The sequence below is a fragment of the Engystomops pustulosus genome, chromosome 5 (genome assembly GCF_040894005.1).
Source record: "Engystomops pustulosus chromosome 5, aEngPut4.maternal, whole genome shotgun sequence".
NCBI classification, from domain to species: domain Eukaryota; kingdom Metazoa; phylum Chordata; class Amphibia; order Anura; family Leptodactylidae; genus Engystomops; species Engystomops pustulosus.
The window spans coordinates 45,070,607-45,096,776 of NC_092415.1; the positions used below are offsets into that span (position 1 = coordinate 45,070,607).

Genomic DNA, 26,170 nt, shown 5'->3' on the forward strand with positions numbered 1-26,170 from the left:
TCATAATTTCTGGCTCATGATCTTAATGAATTGGTCACACCAGCATTATAGACGGAAAGAACACTTTTAGTGCAGTTGCCCACTTTCTAAGTAAATGTGGCCCATCCTCTTCCTCTTCTTTTGTACAAAATTGTACCTCTTTGTCATTTGTTGTCTTTGAAATTGAGGGAGTTACTGTCCGTTACACACATTTGGTATTTTATTGATTTCAACTAGTCAACTGCTCTTTTACATTTAAAGGGTTTGTCCTTGGGCGTAAAAAAAACCCATTGGTGGCCGAGAGGGGGCAATGAAAAAAATAAACACTTACTTACCTCCGCGGCCCCTCCCACCATGGAGGTACGTGAATTTTATTTTTTTAACTAGTCCCCTCCCGGCCACCAATAGGTTATTTTTCGCACTTGGATAACCCCTTTAAAGAGGGCTGATGGTTTCTTGATACTTATATACAGATTATTATATAGATTATTCTTTGCATTTCAAATATGTATGCTGCATCTAAATACCTGATTTGTATAAAACTAATTTTTCTTATGATTTGCATCAATAAACCTTCTTTAATGATAATAAGATCGTGCGTCCGATATCCTGCATGTGTCGCTTCCCCGCTCAGGTCCACCCGAGTTCAACTTTTTCTTTCCAGGTGTATGCAATTGCATTGTCTTGGAACATCGGACCCTAATGCATAGTGTTTTCCAATTTCAAGTTTCTAGTCCCTGGCCCAGATTTATGATAAAAGGCTCCCACCTGTTTTCAGGTGCAGTTTTCTCATAAATACATACACAGCTATGCCACACTCTGTTTTAATAGCATCTGCCACTAAAAGAGGCAGATGCGATTAACTTTACTTTTTCACCTTCAGGAATAGTACTTGAGTGTCCAATTCTGGCCACATTAAGTACTATTCTACTGTATTCAGCTGGTGCTGGCCTGTAAGGCTTTCACTGTTCAGTGGTTACAGGTTGACTTGAGAACAGTGAATGTTTGTACATTTACTCTGCAAAAAGGGTTCAATGTGCATAAATATAACTGTAAATATCTAGAAGTAATACTCTGATGCTCTATGGAAGGAAAAACCTGGGAAAGTCATATAAGCATACAAGATGTGCCATAGCCTAGATAATGGCGTACAACGTCAATCAGCCGCCACTAAAGCCAGCAGGATATTGCTGCATGCTTATAATGGAGTCAATGGGGCACATTTACTTACTTTCCTACTGGAGTTCACTGAAAGTGCATAGCCCAACGATACTGCACTGTGTCGTGATTCACTGAGATTGTCCGCCCGATATCCTGCATGTGTCGCTTCCCCGCTCAGGTCCGACGGATTTCATCATCTTTTTACTGGTGCATGTAAGTGCTTGGGCTTGCGACACAATTTGAAAGTTAAATCCTGCACTCAGTCCGAATCAGTCGGATCGTCCGGCTGCACCAAACCCCCCCCACCCCCCGATTTTTGCCGCATGGAAGCCAGCACAGCTTCGGCAAAAATCGATCGCATACGACACAATCCCAGCGCAAACACCTGTTATATACCTGTCAAAGCCGTGCAATCACCAAAAACGGTGGTTTGTAAATCAGCACCAATGTGTAATATTATCAGTTTACAAGGCATACAAAAAAGTCCCATTCTTATCCGTCCCCATTTTGTGTTTCTATTTTCTGGACATATGTCTTTTAACTATGTAACTCTAGTTCTTGCGATTTCACACAGGAGATATCTTCTATCTTATGTTATCAGGATCCGGTTGGCTGTTGAAAGTTTTCAGAATAAGTCTATAACTCAAATAACTTTAACACCCTGGGGAAGAAATATCAGCTCAATGCAAAAACGACTAAGAATAAGAAAAAATGCTACACATGTAAAGTGTCTGGGATTAAAGTACACAGCTTGTACAGTGGCTTTAAAGGAATAAGAGAAGAATTTTTCACATTTTGAAGCAAATGAACTTTCCCCTTTTTGTTCTGGCAAAAAGCATTGAAGCCCACACATTTGATCTATGCTTCTAGTTCTTAAATGTGTGAAAACAGACTTCAATGTCGCATAAATGCAATGATTTCTTATCATTTACTGTTAATACACAGGCGTAATAGATATATAGATTATATATATATATATATATATATATATATATATATATATATATATATATATATATATACCTGTATATATATATAAATACTCAGACCAGCCCTTCTGGCACCAACAACCATGCCACGTTCAAAGGCACTCAAATCACCTTTCTTCCTCATACTGATGCTCGGTTTGAACTGCAGGAGATTGTCTTGACCATGTCTACATGCCTAAATGCACTGAGTTCCCGCCATGTGATTGGCTGATTAGAAATTAAGTGTTAATGAGCTGTTGTACAGGTGTACCTAATAAAGTGGCCGGGGAGTATATATATATATACAGGCGGTCCCCTACTTAAGAACACTCAACTTACATACGACCCCTAGTTACAAACGGACCTCTGGATATTGGTAAAGTATTGTACTTTAGTCCTAGACTACAATAATCAGCTGTAACAGTTATCACAGGTGTCTGTAATGAAGATTTATTGTTAATCCTGATTCTTATGACAACCCAACATTTTTAAAATCCAATTGTCACAGAGACCAAAAAAGTTCTGGCTGGGATTACAATGATAAAATATACAGTTCCGACTTACATACAAATTCAACTTACAGACTGCATATATATATATATATATATATATATATATATATATATATATATATATATATATATACACTCACCGGCCACTTTATTAGGTACACCATGCTAGTAACGGGTTGGACCCCCTTTTGCCTTCAGAACTGCCTCAATTCTTCGTGGCATAGATTCAACAAGGTGCTGGAAGCATTCCTCAGAGATTTTGGTCCATATTGACATGATGGCATCACCCAGCACCCAAAGATGCTCTATTGGATTGAGATCTGGTGACTGTGGAGGCCATTTGAGTACATTGAACTCATTGTCATGTTCAAGAAACCAGTCTGAGATGATTCCAGCTTTATGACATGGCACATTATCCTGCTGAAAGTAGCCATCAGATGTTGGGTACATTGTGGTCATAAAGGGATGGACATGGTCAGCAACAATACTCAGGTAGGCTGTGGCGTTGCAACGATGCTCAATTGGTACCAAGGAGCCAAAGAGTGCCAAGAAAATATTCCCCACACCATGACACCATCACCACCAGCCTGAACCGTTGATACAAGGCAGGATGGATCCATGCTTTCATGTTGTTGACGCCAAATTCTGACCCTACCATCCGAATGTCGCAGCAGAAATCGAGACTCATCAGACCAGGCAACGTTTTTCCAATCTTCTACTGTCCAATTTCAATGAGCTTGTGCAAATTGTAGCCTCAGTTTCCTGTTCTTAGCTGAAAGGAGTGGCACCCGGTGTGGTCTTCTGCTGCTGTAGCCCATCTGCCTCAAAGTTCGACGTACTGTGCGTTAAGAGATGCTCTTCTGCCTACCCTGGTTGTAACGGGTGGCGATTTGAGTCACTGTTGCCTTTCTATCAGCTCAAACCAGTCTGCCCATTCTCCTCTGACCTCAACAAGGCATTTCCGCCCACAGAACTGCCGCTCACTGGATGTTTTTTCTTTTTCGGACCATTCTCTGTAAACTCTAGAGATGGTTGTGTGTGAAAATACCAGTAGATCAGCAGTTTCTGAAATACTCAGACCAGCCCTTCTGGCACCAACAACCATGCCACGTTGAAAGGCACTCAAATCACCTTCCTTCCACATCCTGATGCTCGGTTTGAACTGCAGGAGATTGTCATGACCATGTCTACATGCCTAAATGCACTGAGTTGCCGCCATGTGATTTGCTGATTAGAAATTAAGTGTCAACGAGCAGTTGGACAGGTGAGTGTATACATACATATATATATATATAGAGAAAGAGAGAGAGAGAGAGAGAGAGATTTATCAACAAGTTTCTGAGGTAAAACTGTTCTAGTTGCACAGAGATCAACTTTAATTTTATAAACAGCTGTGGTAAAATGAAAGCTGAACTCTGATTGGTTGCCATGGGCAACTAGAACAATTCTGTTCTAAGAGACTTATTATAAATCTCCCCCATAGATATTATTAGGATGTTGTATATTTCTATGTAGCACCAGGATTAGAATGTAAAATATAACTGTAATCCTGGGATTTGAAGGAAAATCAGCGGATAGAGAAGATCAGAACTTTTACTATAATTCTTCCAATATGGATAGAATTGTTTGTTTAATAACAGAGTATATTTTCCTAACTAAAAACAGAGGGGTAATTAATAAAGCATGCAGAGAAAAAAGCTTGATCACAAAACATTTATCCTAATTGTTGGTAAAGTAACCTGCCGCTACGATGTTCGCACTAAGAATAATGCAGGGAAAATACTGAGGACACAGACAGTGGACCCTGCACAGCTGTTGCCTCAACCTACCCCAAATGAGAATGGACAACTTGTGCAAAGTGCAAAACACAAAATGAATAAGACAAAACAAGAACACTGAAGAATGGTGAACTATACCCACGTTATAGGGTAAGAGGGTGAACACAGTACATAATCGCAATAGTAGAGAATAGTCAGAACACAAGTCAGAAGTCAGGATACCGGGAGACAGATCAGAATAACATGATGATATGGGGCTTGCTAGTAACAACTGTACCAAAGATCTAATGAGAGGTGGCCAGAACTCACATTGATTAGATCAGAACTTGGAGATCCAGACAAAACAGAGGAGCAACTGAGTAAAGCGAGAACCTGTCAACAGCGGGACAGAGACTTTTGGGTGCACACCACGGAAGATAATAATAGCAGTGACACAAGCTTTCTGTTCTGCGGACCACAGAGCAGGATAGTAAACTTTAATACTTGATTTAACGTGTTCAATAATTTTGTAAGTTATCAAGATGCTTGGTCTTCAGAATCAAGCGCAAGCAAACTGCATCCATATGCTATAAAATAGACTTAGCTCATCCCTAAGAAAATACTGACCATTCTCTGCTTGGCACTTTGGCATCTAAAAGTTTATTTTTAAAAAACCTACAACTTTCTAATCTATCTATCTAAAACTCATCCAGCAAAACACAACCTGCACACCAGCGACACACATTTTTTATTTAATCATTTACAAATATTTTTTTTTACAATTTCAAGATGAATTCGAAACTTACAAATTGCGCAGGCATAATTAATTGTCCTCCTTTATGGCTGTAAGAGCTTACCTCAATTATAGCAATTGTAAAGCATCAAAGAAAAATGGGCAATGATCAAAGATGCATGGGCTTCTCAGCCACAAATGAGTACTTCAATACATTACTTAATCAATACATGGAAGAGCCTCAATTTAATTCCTTATTTTTGGGAAGTTGCCATATACTAATTGTGAGAATTACACACCCAGCTAGTTGGCCAGGCTGGAGTTTTTGCTTGCATGACTTCAGATGTCAGATGTCAATATTGCAATGTTTCATTAAAGCAGAACAGAAGGCCGTTTTATGAAGATCAATAGCAGGTTACATAATTTCCAATAATCTGCTTTGGAATGTTAAACTATTTATTGCAATCGCTCCCTAGCTGCAGGCTTCCCTTTACATAAAGACAAGTATTCAGTAACTACTACATAGAAGCCGCCTAATTAATAGTAATCAATCAATTGACCTCCATGCTGTAAAGTCACTGTGTGGTGAGTTATAATACTGTTGCTAATATGGAGAAAATCTATACTATATGCAACGCAACATACACATCACCAACATAACTAACATACAGTAATAGTCCTACTGGAAAATGGCTGCTAGGTGTTAAATTACTTTTTTCCAGTAGGACTAATGTATTAGGGTGTAGTACCCCTAATCGTCGTACAACATTTTGTCCTACAGCCTGGTTTTTAGTTTTTAATAATAACCTAGAACATTTGGGTGGCACAACTCACCGAAAACTTTGCCTCGCATGGGTGTAACATTAACAGGTAATAGGGAAACATACAACTAGAAAGTCAGTATAAGGCTACATTCACACGGCCGTATGGGGGACATATATACGGCCGACGTATATATGGCAGATGTACATCCCCCGTACATGGCAATGGGTGCACGTGTGCGGCACCGTACCATTCCGTAGCCAGGAGAAAGATAAGACATGTCCTATCTTTCCCTGGAATATGGCGCCGTGCACCATATATTACTATGGAGAGGGGCAGAGTTAGCAGTGCTCATCCCCTCCTCCTCTCCCTGGCGCCGATGTATGCCTGCCGTACTACGGTACAGCAGACATATATCGTGTGAATGTAGCCTAAGATCAATTGCGGTTAAAACTAAAGATGGGTGGGGGTCCACTGGTCGGTAGATGTGCGAAATGTAAGGGAAAGAAAGGGAAGGACAGGAGGGGGCATGACTATCTAAGTAGGGGATGTAGAGAACCTGTCCAAAACAATAGCACTTAGGTAATTCTGTAAAATCATAAAAGTCAAGAAATCATGGTTTAGGCCGCTTGATGTGTAAGGCAAATTAATATAGTCCAACCATGGCTGCCAGGTTTTATGGAACAAATCCATTGTATCCTCCCTAATAGCTGATATTTTCTCATAGGTCATTATATTGGTGACCACGGCTTAGACCTGGGCAACCTGGACAGGTTAAGGTTTTTTTCATTCGCTGCAACATGTATAGGACAAATCCTTTTGTTTTAGGCCCCTTCCACACTAGCGTTGCATTTCACGTCAGGGTGCAATGCGTGAAAAACTGACGTTTTTGTTCCATTTTTCCTTGGAGTCATTAGCGTTTTTCACACGCGCGTTGTTCGCGTTTTTTTGCGTTTTTGGTGCGTTTTTCATGCACTTTTTTTAAGTCAATGGGACTTTTTCAAAGGGACCATGGTTCTGGAATAAAATGTTTTATTTAATTGAAAAAGAATGTCTTCAGATAAGTTAGCAGATGTATGCAAACAACTACAATCTTTTCTTCACTGTTCCGCGTGCGTATATTATCTCCCGACAAGTTAGCAGATGTGAAGAACAGTGAAGAATAGACTAAAAACAGTGAACACAGTGAACACAGGATCTTTTAAGTGAAAAACACAGTAAAGAACACAGTGCAGAATAGATTACAGATGTTCGGCACATCTGCTTACTTGTCGGGAGATACGCACGGAATGGTGCGAACAAAATAGTATGTGAAGAACAATATATATGTGTGAAGAAGACATTGCAGATGTATGGAAACATTGCTCCCAGAACTCCAGACACAGCTCCTATACCATGACATTAGATCACGTTGGTTGATCTTGCCGGGCATCGGGATGTTCTGCCTGTACTGCAGCCAAACAATGAAGAGAAAAGATGTGTCCTGGCCCGGGAGCTAGAATTTCATATCTTTATTGGGTTTCTTAAACCATCATGTCCATTGCATACTGTTCCCAGTTTTCCAGTTGATGTTGGCATCTTGTTTAGTTACATGTCATGGTTGGTCAGCAACAAGAGCTAAGATCTAAAATGGCACACAAGAAGTCTTACATTGACATGGATTTGTATGATCTACCATCAAAATACATCTTACTCATATCCAGGCACCATTAATGTGGTAATCTTATATTTGTTACCCTCCTTCCACAAGGGCTCTCACTTAGCCCCTCTGTGCTCTGTCTTCGCCCCACTCCCTCAGACCCCTGAATGTGTGCTGTTGCCGTGAGATTACAGCAGGGAGAAAGCAGGGGGAAGTACTGGGGAGCAGGGGGAGGGTAAAACAGTATAACAGTCTGTGAAACCAGAGCATGGAGCATAGTAGAGCCTTTCTGACTCAATAGCATAATTTAAAAAATTGATTTTAGAAGGAAGGAGGCCCACAGTCACAGTGACTGGTTCTATGAGTAAGTGTCCCTGGTTTATTCATGCTTGATGTTGATAGTAGATTTCCTTTAATATGTGCAGAACAGTAAAGAAGGATACATCTGGAAGATGCTCTGAGCTTTACCTTGTAATTTATGTATTGTAAATAATAATCAACACCAAATATGATAAAAGTAGAAACGTTTGGTTTATTTTGCTACTTCCTAACATTTGTATCAGTCATAAGTGTATAAATGTGTTGGTCTGCGGCTCAGGTGTCTTCCTATGCATTTTATTATGTGCCCTTCTGACACCTGGTATCAAAAAATATGCCAGTTATGTGAGGAAACGAGACTAATCTTTTCCGTAAATTGCTGCCTGCGGTATTGAAATACACAGTAGATTGCTGACAAGGGACACGGCAAGGATAACCTGACTTTTACAACTTAACCATCTCTTAAATAATTCATGTATATTATTCAGACTTTATGCAGTTTGACAGCCATTGATTTCACCGAGTCCCTGTCTGCAGATTCATGCACAGAAAACACGCCATTTCTGATAAGAATTAACAATCTGTAGGTTGGGAAGATATTCAATCAACCTGGGAAAGATACAAGTGACAACAGCAAAAGCTGAACGACTAATTCATTAGACATATCCCACTGCTTGGGTCATGGAAAGGTAAAGGCACCGGAACAATTGTATTCACTGCTCTAGGGATCCTCAAGTCCTAATGAGTAAATGTCCATGTATTTTATATTGTCTTTATTCATATAATGCACACAATGAAAATTTAGCTTTACTTAGTCTACCTTAGTCTATTTAATAGTCATAAATTCATATATATATATATATATATATATATATATATATACACACACACATCTATACATCCGCACTAGACAACACCACCTAGGATTCAGTGCCCGGATTAATAGTAGAGGTGCTGACAGTAATGTCTGTGTGTCTGTCTGGACTAGAACATACTCATAAAATAAAAAGGTGAAAAAATTAATGCGCACTTACAACCACTAAAATAGTGACCAAGTTGTTGGTCAATTGTTTCACAACAAAGTTATATGTCCCTCCAACATCGAATGATATAATACAAAGTTTCATAAATGTTTGGTGCACGCCTGATATATAATAGGGTCAAGATGCAACAGTTAATATCAATGTTAATCAACTGGCATGTTATGAACAACTTACTGGGGACACATGCGTACGCCAAAAACCCGGGGCAATTCAGGGAACGACGGCGCAAATCAGTAATATTCGGGTAACCCAACGAAAAAATTGCAATTTGGGACCTTAGTAGATGACCCCCACTGTTTCAATGATATTAAGATGTTGGCATGTTAGGTTCAATGACAGATGGTATGTTCCATAACAAATGGCGGAGTTAATCGCTACCTCCGCAAACTCAACATTGGAGTCACTGACTATTGTTCGGCGCCTGCAAATCCTGCATGTGTGATTTGAGGCTGTGTAAAGGCTATTTGACCAAGAAGGAGAGTGATGGGGTGCTACGCTAGATGACCTGGCCTCCATTGGTCTCATACCTGAACCTAATCGAGATGGTTTGGGGAGAGCTGGACCGCAGAGTGAAGGCAAAAAGGCCAACAAGTGCCAAGCATCTCCGGGAACTCCTTCAAGACTGTTGGACCATTTCAGGTGACTACCTCTTGAAGCTCATCAAGAGAATGCCAATAGTGTCCAAAGCTGTAATCAAAGCAAAAGGTGGCTACTTTGAAGAACCAAGAATATAAGACATATTTTCAGTTATTTCACATGTGGTAATTCATAGTTTTAATGCCATGAAAGAAAACTCCTGAATAAGAAGTTGTGCCCAAACTTTTGGTCTGTACTGTATGTGTATATGAACACATATTGGGGGAGATTTATTACTGACTTCCTTCTAAATGTTAGAACCAAATAGTGGCAGATTTTTGCGCAATGCCCTTTTTGCGACTTTTCCACATTTGCACCACAATACATGGTGCACAGAAGGCTACTGCAACTGAGGTAGTATGGTACAGTGCGCCAAGCCCAACAACAATCCTAGAATATTGTCACGGCCACCTCACGCCAACAGCAGTTCCACTTACCCTTATCTCCTGGAGCCGTCTGAAATTTAAAGGTCCGGCTCATCGCTAATTGGGGCTGGCCGCCTGACAACCTATAAATAGCCAGACTCTTTCTGTGACCTCTGCAGATCTTTGTGCCTTTAGCCTTAGAGACCCTATGACTTGTGAGTGTTTGCTGATTTCCCGTTGTGTCCCTGGTTCTGTTCCTGATTCCGCTTCTCCGCTGCCTGCCTTGACATTTTGCCTTGCTCCTGACTCCGATCCTGTGCCACCTGTCCTAACCTCATGCCTGTCCCCAACCATGATACATGATACTAGGCCGCAGACAAAGTTGTGTCTGTGGAGCGACTTGGTGGTAACACCGTGCTGCAAGTCCAGCCCTCTTTCTGGGGGGCTCTGGTGAAAACCGGGTGCCACTTACAATCCGCTCCCAGGTGTCGGCTTACGTCATCGTCCATGTATGGTTACACAGATCTCCAGGGAAAATAGCTGTGTGCAACTCTTTATGCTCAAAACAAGTGACAGATTACATATAAAGGTTATATTTTTCAGAATACAGATGACTATAACTCAAACAGAGGTATGTTCCTTATCACTTGTGGGTTAGTTAACTCTATGGGTGCTAACTGATATGATTAAAGGGCTATTCCTTCAAAGACAAGATTCTTAAATATACTCATGACAACCCCTTCTCTAATTCACTGTTATTAACAAAAATACAGCATTTCACAGAAATAATTTTAACCTCTATCTCTATCAGTTTTAGTTGCCCCTGGATACAACCGTTAAACTTGCGACTATTATCGGATATTCCTCATGCATAGCTTCTCATGTCTGAACGCTGCCCTGCATTACAAGACCAGCAAGCAGCAGTGTGATGAGACATACTTTACAAGCTATAGACTTTATAGACTTTATAGCATAGTGTGTAATAGGTAAGTTAGCAGAGCTAAGAGTGTCATTGTGTTTTATATCCATCTCATGGATCTCCTCATCTCTGATCTGTCACATCTCTCTTTTTCTATGTGTCAGATACTAGTAGAATGTTCAGAAGCTTTATAAAAGTATAGATAAACCTGTACCCTGATAATGCAAGTACATTGTCATAACACAGTATCTCACAGCAATAGAGGGATGTGAGATGTGGAATGTGTCTGCTTAAAATAAAACTGAATAAAATTGTAAAGTAGGGGGTTAAAAATATCTTAATTGTGTCAAGATCAATAGGGGATTAAAATTTGAGAACTTTCTTTCATGGGGAAACCCCTTTAAGTGAGGTGCCAGACTTCCTTTAAAAATGAATAAGAATTAGTAAAGTAGCAAAACTATATATACTTTCTGTCTCTCAAAATATTCCAACACTGCAGGAACCTCAAAAAGCAATCTCTTCATCAGTTCTCATACACAGATTCCTAAAACCTCTGATTATAACATAAGTAATCGAGATTGGGGAGTAATCAAATAGCAAACATCAAAATGGAGCAATCAACTAAATCACCCAAAGTAGAATATGAAACTTTATTGTGAATTTAACATTGTATTGTTCCCTGTATCTCAAGTGTCCAATGTTGTGGCTCAGTTACTACCTTATTAGTAGCTCAGTCAGTCTTATAAACACAATATTGGTATTATGTCTCGTTACAGAACATAGTATTAATGATCAGGACAGCCTTCCACCCTTCTGATAACCTGGCTAATAACTTACATAATATTCTCTTTGTGAGAAATATTTAAAATGTAAAGGGGTTTTCAGGATCAACATATTGATGAATTTAGATCAGTTGAGTCATACTCAATGGACCAGAACATAAATAAAATATGTATGATGGTATTTAGCAACTATGTAAAAAGCTGAAAACTAGTAAATTAAAAAAATATTTGGCTCTACAGGTCCGTGTATATTTTAGTGCCAAAAAAAACCTCAAGGGCCTTTTAAGAAAAAGTGCCTTAAATGGGTTGTCTGAAAGTGTATAAAAATTTATATGTGGCCTGGGAAAGGCGGTATGTAAAAAAAAATAAAATATATACTTACCTCCTCCCACATTCCCTTTGTTCTGTGTCGCTACCGTTGCTGCCCTCTAACTGTTTGTTTACAGGAGCAGCCATGTGCCGCTCCTACAACTTCGTCCCACCTGGCACTAAGGGTCACTAATGCTGTATCAGGCACGGGGAGAGAAGATGGGTGGGCCTGTCAGGTGAGCAGAAGTTGTCGTGAGTAGCGTGCCTGCTTCTATAAATCAAGGGCAGGCACCGAGCAGCATCGCGGGACAATAGAAGCGACAGAGGAGGTAAGTTTTCTTTACAGCTCCACCCCCCAGACCATCTATAAATTTTTATAAACTCTCAGACAACCCCTGTAACATAGAACTACTCCTAGTGCAATGGGTAACGCCAGATTTAGGTCTTGTAATTTCCTAAAATAATCACAAATCACTTCACTCCTCTCCTGGTGTATGTACTGCTGATTTATTTTTACTCATCTTGTGATTATTTTGTGATCATTTTAAAACGTATCCCAGATGAGGATCCCTCCAAAGATCATTTTATACCAACGCCTGTGACCAGGACTAAGGGGCATGATCTACACCTAGAGTAGAGGCGATTCTACCATCACCATAGACAGGGGCATCCTCTACACCTAGAAGAGAGGCAGCTCTACCATCACCATAGACAGGGGCATCCTCTACACCTAGAGGAGAGGTGGTTCTATCATCACCATAGACAGGGGGCATCCTCTACACCTAGAAGAGAGGCAGCTCTACCATCACCATAGACAGGGGGCATCCTCTACACCTAGAGGAGAGATGGTTCTACCATCACCATAGACAGGGGCATCCTCTACACCTAGAAGAGAGGCAGCTCTACCATCACCATAGACAGGGGACATCCTCTACACCTAGAGGAGAGGCGATTCTACCATCACCATAGACAGGGGGCATCCTCTACACCTAGAGGAGAAGCAGTTCTACCATCACCATAGACAGGGGACATCCTCTACACCTAGAGGAGAGGAGGTTCTACCATCACCATAGACAGGGGGCATCCTCTACACCTAGAAGAGAGGCGGCTCTACGATCACCATAGACAGGGGGCATCCTCTACACCTAGAGGAGAGATGGTTCTACCATCACCATAGACAGGGGCATCCTCTACACCTAGAAGAGAGGCAGCTCTACCATCACCATAGACAGGGGGCATCCTCTACACCTAGAAGAGAGGCGGCTCTACGATCACCATAGACAGGGGGCATCCTCTACACCTAGAGGAGAGATGGTTCTACCATCACTATAGACAGGGGGCATCCTCTACACCTAGAGGAGAGGTGGTTCTACCATCACCATAGAGAGAAGCATCCTCTACACCTAGAGGAGAGGAGGTTCTACCATCACCATAGACAGGGGGCATCCTCTACACCTAGAAGAGAGGCGATTCTACCATCACCATAGAGAGAAGTATCCTCTACACCTAGAGGAGAGGCGGTTCTACCATCACCATAGAGAGAAGCATCCTCTACACCTAGAAGAGAGGCGATTCTACCATCACCATAGACAAAGGTTCTTTACTGTAACTGCTGAGAGATTTATTAGGGGCCAACGCTACTTGAATAAACCTGAAGCTCCAAAGACAGTCATAGAACTATCACAACAAGCCGTCTAATGATAAATAACCCCCATTGTCTTGATTACTTTTCATATATTTACAAATGTGCAATTTTGTTTTTAAATTTTCATTGATTCCATAGAAAGCTTTTCATATAGAAAATAGCGGTGAATCTTAATTCTATCATTTCTATTAGGGCACACAAGCCCTAGAGGGGTAGGACATTTAAGGTAACTGTTCAATTTCCAAGTATCGATGTATCCATTACACTACTGAGAATTATTATGTAATAGGTGAGCTCTTTGTTTTTGATTGTTTGTTGATTTTCTTTATTTTTATTTTCAATCCTGCTTTGTATTCAGTTTTTTCCCCTTCACTTTAGTAATGTTTCATTGTCTTAGAAAATCTTAGAATGTCTTTTGTTAACCTTTCACAACTATTGCAGTCTTGGGAGACATGATAATTAAAGATAATAGGATTTTGACAGCAGTTTTGATTTAGACTGTACATATACACAGTGCTAACTGTAATACATTACTAGTCAAAGGGTATGTTCATACATTCAGGATTTATACTAACACATGCAAATAGGGTGTGAAATATCTGTTTTATTTGCATTTAATTTGGCATGCAATTGATTTGAAGAGATTTTAGACACAAAGACATGTATTATCGTATCTGCGCCCAAAAAATGCTGTGATTTTACGGTTTTTTGGGTGCAGAATTGTTGAGGATCATTTATAATGTGATTGCGCCAGAAAAAACAGATGTTTTTGACTATCCCCACACCTCTGGTTTTTATGGCGCAAGTGGGCGTAGCCTAACTTTTCCACATTATTTGTCACATTTATGTGTATTTTGCCGGCATTTTTATGCGCAAATTTAGGAGCACAATAGACCAGGAAATTTGTCAGAGAGCAAAATTAAGCCGCAGTGCATGTAAGATTTGGTTGCACACTTCATTACTGTTGCCATTTTTCTGGCGCCGCTTTAATACATCGGGCAGTGCTTTCTGGAGACTGATCTCCGATGCCGACAGTCGTCCTTTGCGCCACAATTAGTAAATCCCCCCCAAAGGGCCACATTTATAAAAAGTAGTGCAGTCTCTACTATGTGGAGTTTACCGAGTGCAAATTATCTTCAATGGTCCGGCGCACCCTGCACTGTTCAGGAAGTATGCACCAACTTTTTTATGGTGCACCTTTTATCATGTGTCACAATTCTGTTGAGTCACTATAATAAGTGTGACACGTAATCTGACTCTGCACCGGAACGTCTCTTAAGATGCAGAATTTTGTGACAAACACAAACACATCCTAAATACATGTGCAAGAAGTTTGCGTGTACTTTTTAGTGCAAAGTCAGTAAAAAAAACTGCTGTAAATACTTTAATAAGTGTTGGCCAAAATCTGCGTCAGACTCCTGGACGTGTGAACAGAGCCATCCATGTGAAGTGCATATAATACCAGACAGCTGTACAAGATGAAATTATGAAATGTGAATAATTGTGCTTTTCTCCAAATAAAAGGAAGACCATAATGGGCCACATTTATCACAACCAGTGCAGTCTGTATGATGTGCAATTTGACTGTGGAGTGTGCAGAGGGCCCCAGATTGATCAAAACTGGTGCACAGTCTTCATGAATCTGGTGCCCCCTGCACTACTCTGGAAGCGTGGAACATTTTATTTTGGAGCACTTTGTTCATGCTGCAGAATTGTGGCCCACGGCAGTGATTAATGTGCTGTAAACTCCGACAAAGAACTAAGATGCCCTTTGTGGTGCACATTTTTCTCTGTCTTGTCGGACACGACACAAAACCGGCACAGACACATTATAAATACGTGCGCACGCAGTTTGCACGTTCTTCTTAGTGCAAAGTCAGACAGAAAACTGGCACAAATGCTTTAATAACTGTGGTCCAACATGCCATTAAGTCCACAGCTCTTGTCCCTTAGCTGCAATTTCATCTTCATTCCTTAAAGAGCCATGGTTTACATTTATGCAAAGCGTTTCACTTTTATTCCAAAAGTTCCTGTTCACGATAAAGAGACTTCCCTGTGGCTACGTCCAACAAGAAAGTTATGAACTATTTTCAATTTCGATTTTGCAATCTTTCTCGTGCTTACCTTAGAAAGTCCTCCAACTTCTAAATAAAAACAGATGACAAATACATTCCACGCCACCCAAAATGCTGTCCAGACTGTGTACTGCAGAGAAAACAAAATGAGAAACTTTCTGAATTAGGCATAATCTCATAACAACTATTGTCCTCTATATGAATATAAAGAGTGAGAGTGACAAGGCATTTTACACAACAGTGTCAGGGGCTCATATTTCTGTATGGAAGAACTTTCCACAGTGAAGAACAGATAATAGAGAAATATTTACGCACTTGGCAACAATGGATCCTCTCTAACTCAATGCCAACCCTCAACTGACTTTAGGTCTCAGCGCCTGAGTGAGGGCTTGAGTAAGGGTTGGCTCCAGGTTTGAGTAGGCCCCTGGGTGACAGTGTCTCAGTGGGCCCCTTTGCAGGGAACTCACGTGGTGGCATTAAATATTCAGAAAAACAGTCTGTTCCCTAAAATATTCCCAAGTTCATCATACTAAACAGCCCTCTCATTCATATTTTCTATGAATCTCCCTCACCCCTTATAGATTCATTAGATAGAGCCCCCTCACCACCATGAATTCTTTATGTACAGCCTTATGTGGGCCCCCCCCAGTAGTTCTGGGCCCCGGCACTTGCCCGACTATGCTTAGTGCTGGCACCTTCTCTAGTTTGAGTCTGGAGCGGCGTCTCTCGACCCTGGCGTCTGCCTTCTCCCTTCTTCGGTGCATAGGGCTAAAACAGCGCTATGTAGAAAATACAGGAGTCGGCCCTGCCACGTGTCACATGTTCATTGGGTCTGCAAGGATGGAGCAGAGCTGCTGGGTGCAGTACAACTCTATCACTGACCTCTGGGCCTCTGTTAAGGAGTATCCATATGCTTAACCACTTTACCTTATGTTTCAACTAACTTACTGTTGTTGTAGCTAATTATGGTCCAGTGAGAAAAACACCAAGTTGCTAGTGGATTTCTTCACTCTCTATGGGTTGCTAATGGGGTCCTGCATATCCTAGTTTTGTACTGTCTTTTATGTTTTATTCTGTTATTACTGTTATGTATGTAAAAAATTTTCCCTCATTTTTGTAAGTCATAAGTAGTTTGTAGAAGTGGGAGAAGTCTTTTATATTCCATTCTGGAGAATATACGGCAAGTTACAAAATAGTCCAGAGAGTGTCAGTCAACGCGAGCGTCTTACTTTTATAAAAGGATTGCTATATGGGTTGTAACCAGGATATTTATTCCTTTCATGATGAGAGACTTTATTATATTAGTCATTGATATGACTGAGATACAAGAAATGATTGAAATGAATTTATAGCAGAGATTTAACTAAATAAAAAAGAGCAAATCAAATTCATATTTTTAACATACATTTTCATGTCTATTTAATTGACAATTACTAATGTAATTTTCCCTTCTAGTTAATACAGATATCATCTGATAATTAGACTTATTAGGAATAAAGTATGTTCAGTCACGTCCCTAGCCAGCATTTATGTTAAGCATTTTGAGACTGGCACAATTTGTTTTGCAGATAATTTTTTTAATTGTTAGGTTAAAATACTTGCTAATAATTTCGTGTCAGATGCACTCATTTTTAAAACTTTTATAAATCAAATAACTTGACATCGACCTCTTAAAGTGGTATTCATTTTCAGTTTTCTTTTTCTTATCCCTTACAATAGCCAAAATTTTTAAATTTTTCAGTTTACAGAACTAGGTGGGTGGATGTTATCTGCAGTATAAATATAATTTTCTATTGGCAACATTTAATATTACAAGAATTGTACTGGAACACCGGAAAAAATTCTGAATGTTTTAGAATCCCCCCCCTCCCAAAAAAAAAAACGCAGCAGCACCATTTTAACACACACACTTCCCCTTTATTCTTTGGGCATGTATTAATAGTTTTTGATATTTTTCAATATAATAATAATATTAATATTGCTTTACAAAAGATCATTTAATGTATGGAGCTGTGTAAGGATTTGTGTCTTGAGGGACAAGCTGCTTTTATCATACCATTTGGTGAAATGTATTAATTACTTTTTATTACATTTTTTATGGGTGGGGATTTGGTGTTAGATGGGTAGCCGTCATCGCATGCCCCAATGAATGAATTACAGTATGTGTGCCATATTTACTAATGTGGTACTACCGTGTTTCTCCTGATAATAAGACATTGGGGTCATTTACTAAGGGCCCGATTCGCGTTTTCCCGACGTGTTACCCGAATATTTCCGATTTGCGCCGATTTTCCCTGTATTGCCCCGGGATTTTGGCGCACTCGATCGGATTGTGGCGCATCGGCATCGGTGCCGGCATGCACGCGTCGGAAATCGGGGGGCGTGGCCGAGCGAAAAACCCGACAGATTTGGAGAAACCGGCGCATTTAAAACAATAAAAGTGTCGCTTGGGACACGCTTACCTTCACTTGGTCTGGCTCGGTGAACTTGAGTGCGTTCAGATGCTTTTCAGCGCCACCTGGTGGACGGCGGAGGAACTACCTTGATGAATCCCGGCCGGATCCGAATCCACTGCAGAGAACGCGCCGCTGGATCGCGAACGGACCGGGTAAGTAAATCTGCCATATTGTTTTACATTAATTTTCACTGCTAAAGAAGCACTAGGTCTTATATTCAGGGATGTCTTATTTTTCTATGAACAAATGTTCACATTAATGATGGCATCTCACTGCACAGGAAACCTCGCACCTCAGCTCTGCCTTTTTACAATGTGCATGCGCAGGTTGCTGCGAGGCACAAGGTTTAAGGCTCACTGCGCAGATGCAAGGTTTCCTGTGCGGTTGGCAGAAGTCATAAACAGAGGGTTGAGAAGAAGGACGAAGTGGGAGGGGTAAGAATTGTATCTCGATGAGTGGGGGGCAATGGGAGTCTGTATGCCAATTAGTTAACAAATGTTGCTACTTGAAATTCAGCATTCCCACGACTTGAGCAGGTCCTGTTGGAAGGGAACCAGGTAAACTTAGGCAGAACATAGTTCACGAATGTAACACAACTAAGGTATGATAAGAACATGTATCATATTTGCAGAGGAGCTGTCTGTGGTTTTATGCCACAATGTTTTACAGATGGCACAACCTCTTGCAGTATCTAAAAGATCTACTTTTACTAATGTATGGCATGGTGGAAGCTATAGCAATGTATGTTGTTAGGTCTTATTTTCAGGGGAGGCCTTATGTTTCTAAGCTTGATTGCCTTCAATTAAGAGCTGTCAGAAGAAGTCAATGCCTTTCCATAAAATGGCATTTTGAATGAAGTTGTCCCCCCACCTTGTTCAAATCTAACAATATTGGTGTCAAACGTTTGTTCTTTGTTTGTCCCGCAGAAATTTTTGTGATGCTAATGTTTTTAAGATATTAATAAAACTTTCCAGAGGTCATTAGAAGTCAACCAGCCCCCCACATCACCCAAATCAAACAAAACTGGTGCCAATCAGTTGTGCTTCATTTGTGCTGCTCAAATTTTAGTTTGTGCTGCTTTTGTTTTTAAAATATTAACAGAAGTGTAAATGTCAAAAGGCCAGCCACCCCCCTCACATTAACTGAATCAGACAAAATTGGTATCAAACTATTGTGAAGCAAAATTTAAAATGAATATATTAATTGTAACATGTTAAATGAAATATGAACCAGGTCTTGTTTAGAGGCTAGTTGACCTCTGATGATCTCTGGAAACTTTTATTAATATCTTAAAAACTCTAGGGGCACAAACGAAAATGTCTGCTGCAGAAACCAGCACAAACATTTCACACAATATTGTTAGATTTGAACAAGATGGGTGGGGGGGGGACTTCACTCTAGTGTCTGTCAGGGCATTGTGTGACTGCTCTATCCATAAGCAATTACATGCCTTTGTAGCTGTGGCACCCGTTCTGTCCTGCACACGCTGGATTCATGACTTTGCCAGCAATACACTGAGCACCATACCAAGGCCATCTGGACATACTAAATTAGCTCTGCGCTCCTGTCTGGTGCGGGTACAGTCATGTCATCTTCCACAGTATTTAACAACAGTACTAGATCAGTTGGCCCAGTGGCATGGAGATGTCTTGACTGGACATAAGATTAGTTGACACAATCAAGGTGCTCCTTCAAAATTCAACCTGCCCTAAATTTAATCATTTTCACAGAATTTGGGGAATTTTTACTGCTACATTTCCTTTGTCAATATATACCCACACACATAAGTATATATCAAAATTTTTACACAAAAGATAAACAAACCTTAGGTAACAATAACTTAAAAAAAAAACAACTGTGTTAATGTACTGTATTGAGGTCAACAACACAAACATTAGGTAAAAAAAAACTTTGGCGGCTATGGGAAAGTGAGATATGAGGGGAGGACATGAGTGGAGGAGAGGCGATCAGAGTTGTTTATTAGGTTTCGGTTAGATTAGTCCTGCCTAAAGTAAAGGTTCCAAATAGTAAAGTCCAAGTTGATCTCAATGTCCAATCAATGTTCAGGACATTTCATTTCATAGTGTTCAAGGGGGGCAAGAGAAGAGGCAATAGCGAAATAAAACACTAAAAGACATGTAGTAAAACACAAACAAATAAAACAATGTGACACCGCTCATCACTTTCTTTATGTCAATATTTTTCTAAACTTTTAAAGTAGTACATAACATAAACAACAATTGAAAATATTGCTCCCTTTTCAATATGTTTTTTCTTTAATTTTAGTATATTAAAAAGTAAAAAAATTATAGGAACTTACCACTACTATGTATCGCGGTCTGTACTGTATAGTGCCAAATAATCCCAATATAACAACTATAATATGAAGAAAATTTGCAAGGATTGGAGCCCACTGGTATCCAAGAAAGTCAAATATTTGCCTTTCCAATGCTGCCAACTGCAAGGAAACAGACATTTATTAGTACATTATCTAATTTATCAAAAGCTACAAGAAACATTGACTATACAGTACATAATGATATAGTATAATGCAAAATAAGAAATTAATCGAAAATTATTGGATATTATACACATTGCACAATAAAAGTCACAACAATTACTTTATTGAGTCCTTAATGTGGATACCCCACTGGAGAGATTGGATAATATGGTCTGTATAATGAATTCAATAATAAAGCCATACGCAGTGAGCAAGGGGAATTCCCTTTGTTTCTAAAGGGCCGTATGGTTACATTTATGGAGAATTATCTTCACACAGGTACATATTTTTAATTACATCTAATTGAAGAAATGTATCTATATTAAAGATGAATTAAATTAAATGTGAATGTATATTTGGTTGTACCCCTTTAAGGATCCCAATAGGGCAGTGTTGGCGAACCTATGGCACGGGTGCCAGAGGTGGCACTCAGAGCCCTTTCTGTGGGCACCAGAACACCAGACAGGACTCAAAGAATCTTCCTGCAGTTCCAAGCCACTTAAAATCTTCTGCTTTTAGACATATTTTGATACTTTGCTACTTTGGGCTGAATTGTTTTTGGAGGACCTCCTGCTGGCCCCACGATTCGCTGTGTACAGAGGGACACTAGAGAGAAGCTAAAATGATGCAAATTGTCCATCTTTCTACTATGATGCTGTCCTCAGGAGGACAATATGATTAAAATTGTTGAAGAACAGGGAACAATAAGTTACTGCTTTAACATTTAGTTGGCAACTCACGATAAATGAGGGGTGTTTTGGGTTGCAGTTTGGGCACTCGGCCGCTAAAAGGTTCGCCATCACTGCAATAGGGGTACCAGGTACACAATAAACCACCATCATATCTGAATATAAGCAATCAATGTACGGTATATTTCCACCACATTTGGAGTGTAATGTCCCATTTTGTTTCATTTTGCAAGTAGTGAAATTCTTAAGTAGGCAGCCAGGTTGGTCTGTTACTGCAAAACCTTCTGCTGTCTAATAAGTGATTACATATTCCTTTTTACAGAGGTGGTGACAGTCACAGATCCTCTTTAAAGCACATGAAATATTTTACATGAAAACTGATAAAAGTTACTTCTCTAAGATTGTAGAACAGATGGTTCATCAGCCACAATTTTATTTGTTGAAAATAATACTTAAAGGGAACCTGTCATCAGAAATTGACCTAATAAACCATTATTTTGCCAAGCGGCCGAACACCTTCCAGATGATGCTTCTTTCATGGCCCAGTGCGGTGGCATAATCCAGAAAATTAAAATTTGAAGTGAGATATCGTGTCGTGAGATGAAGTGAATTGGTTGCATTTAGTCAAGGAGGCAGAGATTTTAACACTAAAGTCAAGCTCTCTCTTCATCAGAAAGCCCCCTTCACTGTAATTGATGGTCCTGCATCCAGAGACCTCGCTAAGCAGATCTCCTGAAGTTTGATGAACAATGTCCATCACAGAGGAGGAGGCTTTCAGAGCTCCCCACCTTGACTTGTCAGTGTTAAACTCTCCACCTCCTTCACTTTATACAACCAATTTACAGCTCACATCAAAGTTGTTTTTCTGGATGATGCCAACACACTGGACCATACTAGTAACAAAAACTAAAAGGTGTTACACTGCTTAACAACTGGTAGTGGTTGCTGATGAAAGGGAAATCTGCTCCCTTTAAGGGATTTTTCCACTTTCAACAAATAACTGATGTTATTTATGCAATGAAAAGTTTTACAACTTTTTCACTGTACTCTCTGTATCAGTTCCTCATGGTTTTGTAGATCTCTGTTTGCTGTCCTTCTACAGGAAGCTTCGTTGTTTATTTTCTGAGGATAAACTCTGGCTCCTGGTCATGTGATGTCACACAGGTGCAGAGCTCGTTATAACATATAAAACATATAACATATAACACATATAACACATAGCTCTGATTACTGTCTGTGATATAATGAGCCACGCACCTGTGTGACATCACATGACCAGGGAAATATTGTATCCACAAGAAGTAAACAATGAAGCTTCCTGTAGGATTACAGCAAGAAGAGATCTAGAAAACTGTGGAGAATTGATACAGAAAGTATGTTGGATACTTGTATAACTTTTCATTACACAAACAATATCGATTATTTTCCCAAAGTGCACAGCCCCAAACAGAATGTACAGGTCTCTGAATTCAAGTGAGAATATATATTACAATTTGACCATCTAAGCTTATACCCCAAAACAAAAAATAAATTGGTTTTATCTTTCAGTTAAGCGCTCTACACAATTGTTACATTGATATTATAGTCCTCTTATATAAAAAATAAATAACCTTTGCAGAGATCTAGCCATTAGCTTTCCATGAAAAAGTTTCTCACAGATAATAAGTCATATGATGTAAAATAGTCAATTTTCACCAACATTTCAGTTTTATCTCTACAAATCGTTCTATTCACCAGAGAGTTTGTAAAATGAATATACAGCATTAGTCAGCAGCATGAAAGTCAGCGCACCATAACATAGGGACAATGTAAATGTTAATCACGCTCTGTAGTGCTAATGTATCATTTGCTAAGTCTCATTACTCTGTTTATAATGAGCTTCTTAATCAGTCAAAATGAAAACTTTGCATCTCCGATCAAAAACATTTCTTAGAAGCAGAAGGAAACCTCATGACTAGTGATTATGTGTGACATTATGTGTGACATTATGTGTGACATTATGTGTGACATGCTCCGCAATGTCACTGCTTTCATTTCTATCACCATGTAAAAAACTACGGAAGGGAAATATTTTTTATTTAGAATAACTGAAATTCCAGCCTTAAAAGATTTTACTAAAAGCACATAATGGCACAAATTTGGTACAACTCCTTCTATTCTATAGTAGTGTAACTACTGTAAAACTTTTATGTTTTTTCTTTTTTAATTTCTAGAAATGAATAGAGCAGGTGATAATAGTAATAGACACTGGAAAAATACATTACCTAGCAAAGCAGCTTCTGGTTGTTTTTTTTGTTTTTTGCTGCTTCTTTCTCCTGTAGTGAGAAGACTAATGTGGTGGCTAACGATTAACTCTTTCCATACTTAGAGCATGTTTCCCTTGATACACAGGATCTCTGAGAAGATAAGACTATACAGTGACTGTCTGTAAAGAATTATGTCCATGACACTCTATCAGGTTCTTTTATGTTTCAGCTTTCAGTGACAGAAAGCTAATTTACACAAACTGCTTAGAACGTAACCACTAATTAACCCCTTCACTGACAAGGTAGTGGCATATGTATAGCCAAGGACCTATGTGATATGTTCTCACTTCAGAGGGCTATAACATCCGCTCTGTGGCACCTATAATTGATGAATAATTCTTTTATTTATATAGCGCACACAGATTACGCAGCGCTGCACAAAGCATGTGTAATTGGTCCCTCTCCCCATGGGGCTCACAATCCAAACAACCTAACAGTACATTTTGGAGTGTGGGAGGAAACCGGAGGACCTGGAGGAAACCCACGCAAACACGGAGAGAACATACAAACTCTTTGCAGATGTTGACCTGGGTGGGATTCGTTTGTATATATCACTCCCAACAGCTAGTATCTCTAGTTTCCTGACTCCTAGAAACACAAATTTAGATTCATATGAAAGAAAAGATTCTCCTCTTTACTGGGAGAAAAGGGAGTTTCTAGGTGCCACACAGCCAAAGATATTGCCATATTTTGTGATACTTTTTTACAAAAATTTAATAAAACATTATTACATTATATTAATGTAATTTTTGCATGTCATTTTTGCATTTTATTACTGTTTGCTGCAAAGTTGCATGATGGTGATAGAGTGTATGAATATAAAACATATTCTTCTATACATGGTAGGTGGTGATTTCTAAAAAATGGATTTTGACAGAATAGGAGCTTCTTACTTCGTGTGTAATATATTTTTAAACACATTTGTGGATTGGCCCCAAATATGCAAATAAGCATTTTGAGGGCAGAGTAAATTCTTGCAGATTTTGTGTGTTGTTGTATATATAAATCTGCTCGCTTTGTATTATTATTTGTAAGCGCCTTTTTGTGCGTAAACCTCCGCTTTGATGTGAGTTTTATGTAAAAACTTATGTTTTTATGCCATTTTCAATGCATTTTTTGTTTAATAATTTGTGTTTGTTACAAAGTTATATGAGGGTAGTACAGGCTGTCAACATTTAATCAAGTTGCAAATGCAATCGCCTGTTTGTCTGCTTTCAAAAAGTATAGGTTTTAGGTATGCCTTTGCTTTTTATTCTGTTTTCTTGCTATATTTTGCAGGTTGTGACGGTCTTGAAATTTGTAGCTGAAAAGCAGATATTTAGTTATTTTAGTTTTAGGGATATTATGATGATTTATTCAGGTGAATATGAGGTATTTCTGAACTCTTCACATGTTCAGCTATTACATTTAGGAGAAGAGAAACTAAATAGTTTCTGTATGGAGCACAAATTAAAATTTTATGTATTTTATATAAAATGTTACACTTTGAATCAAAATTGCATGAAGGTGCCTATGTCTATAAACTCTTTAATGCAATTTTAAAAATGGTGCAAGTGTCTGCTTTCAGAAAACATATGTTTTGTTTGTTTTTTTTCAGTAATTTCAGTTCTATTTGTAAACGTCAAAATTGTATAAATTGCTCAAGACAATAACCCGACAAAATATCCAGAAATGCCTGGCAGTGAAAAGTTTAAGATAATTTTGAATATTCTGGGAGGGGTGGGGGGGTTGTGAATATTTCTCTATTACAATATACAGCTTTGCAGCCTGTTTGTATGCAGAATTTCTTGAGAATTATCTCAATTGACAGTTAGTTTTTTTCATAAGGAAGGATGTCAGTAGCAAAAGAAAGACAATGAAATATATATTTTTAATAAATTATATTAAAAAAGTTTACCGTTATCATCTGCACTCATGATTTGTAACATTGGGGCACATGTTCTAAGGGTTGTGCGTGAGTTTTCTGTTGCACATTCTCTCTAGTGAAAACTGCTTGCACGGGTATTTAAGAAGTGTCCGTGCCACGTTAGTGTCGCACGTAACTGTTTTGTGTTGTAGCTGCATTTTTCTTCATGCGACACAAATTTCTGCACTGAAGGGGCCGTTCCGGTGCAAAGTCGACCGTGTGCCATATTTATCAGGCGGCAAAGTCCGACAGAAGTGTGTCACAGGGCCCATGTGAAAGGTGCACCAAAAAAAAGTTGTGCACTCTGTCCAAACAGTGCAGGGGTCGCTAGATTCATGAAGGGTGGGCGCCAGGAATCCTGGATTCGCCCCCTGCACTCTACTCAGGCAAACTGCACCAGTTTGCATTTTGTCAAAACTTGCACCTTAAAGGAAACCTACCACTTCCAATTGTGCTTCTAAGCTGCAAATGCCGTGCCCTGAATAGGAAGTGGGCGCGCATATGGTGCGTCGAGCGCATACCACGGTGCGGTGAATCTACTTCATATATAAAGATTACTAAAAACGTTTAAACGCTTTACATCTGTTTAAAAACATAACGAAAATAAGCGCCGGCACCAGCTCACTCTGAGCTGGTGCACGGCATTTGCGGCTTAGAAGCACGATTGGAAGTGGTAGGTTTCCTTTCATTTTAAATGTTTTTATAAATTC

At 39.4% G+C, this 26,170-nt stretch overlaps 1 protein-coding gene across 2 annotated transcripts in view; it reads right to left on the reverse strand.

Annotated features, from left to right (window-relative positions):
- The window catches only part of NKAIN3 (sodium/potassium transporting ATPase interacting 3), a 333,295-nt gene that overhangs the window by 97,544 nt on the left and 209,581 nt on the right, over positions 1-26,170 (reverse strand). For both annotated transcript variants that reach the window (XM_072151832.1, XM_072151833.1), the window contains exons 2-3: positions 20,380-20,517; positions 15,653-15,733 (exon numbers count right to left, since the gene is read on the reverse strand). In XM_072151832.1, coding sequence (XP_072007933.1) covers positions 15,653-15,733; positions 20,380-20,517 — 219 coding nt within the window. The remainder of the gene's footprint in view (positions 1-15,652; positions 15,734-20,379; positions 20,518-26,170) is intronic.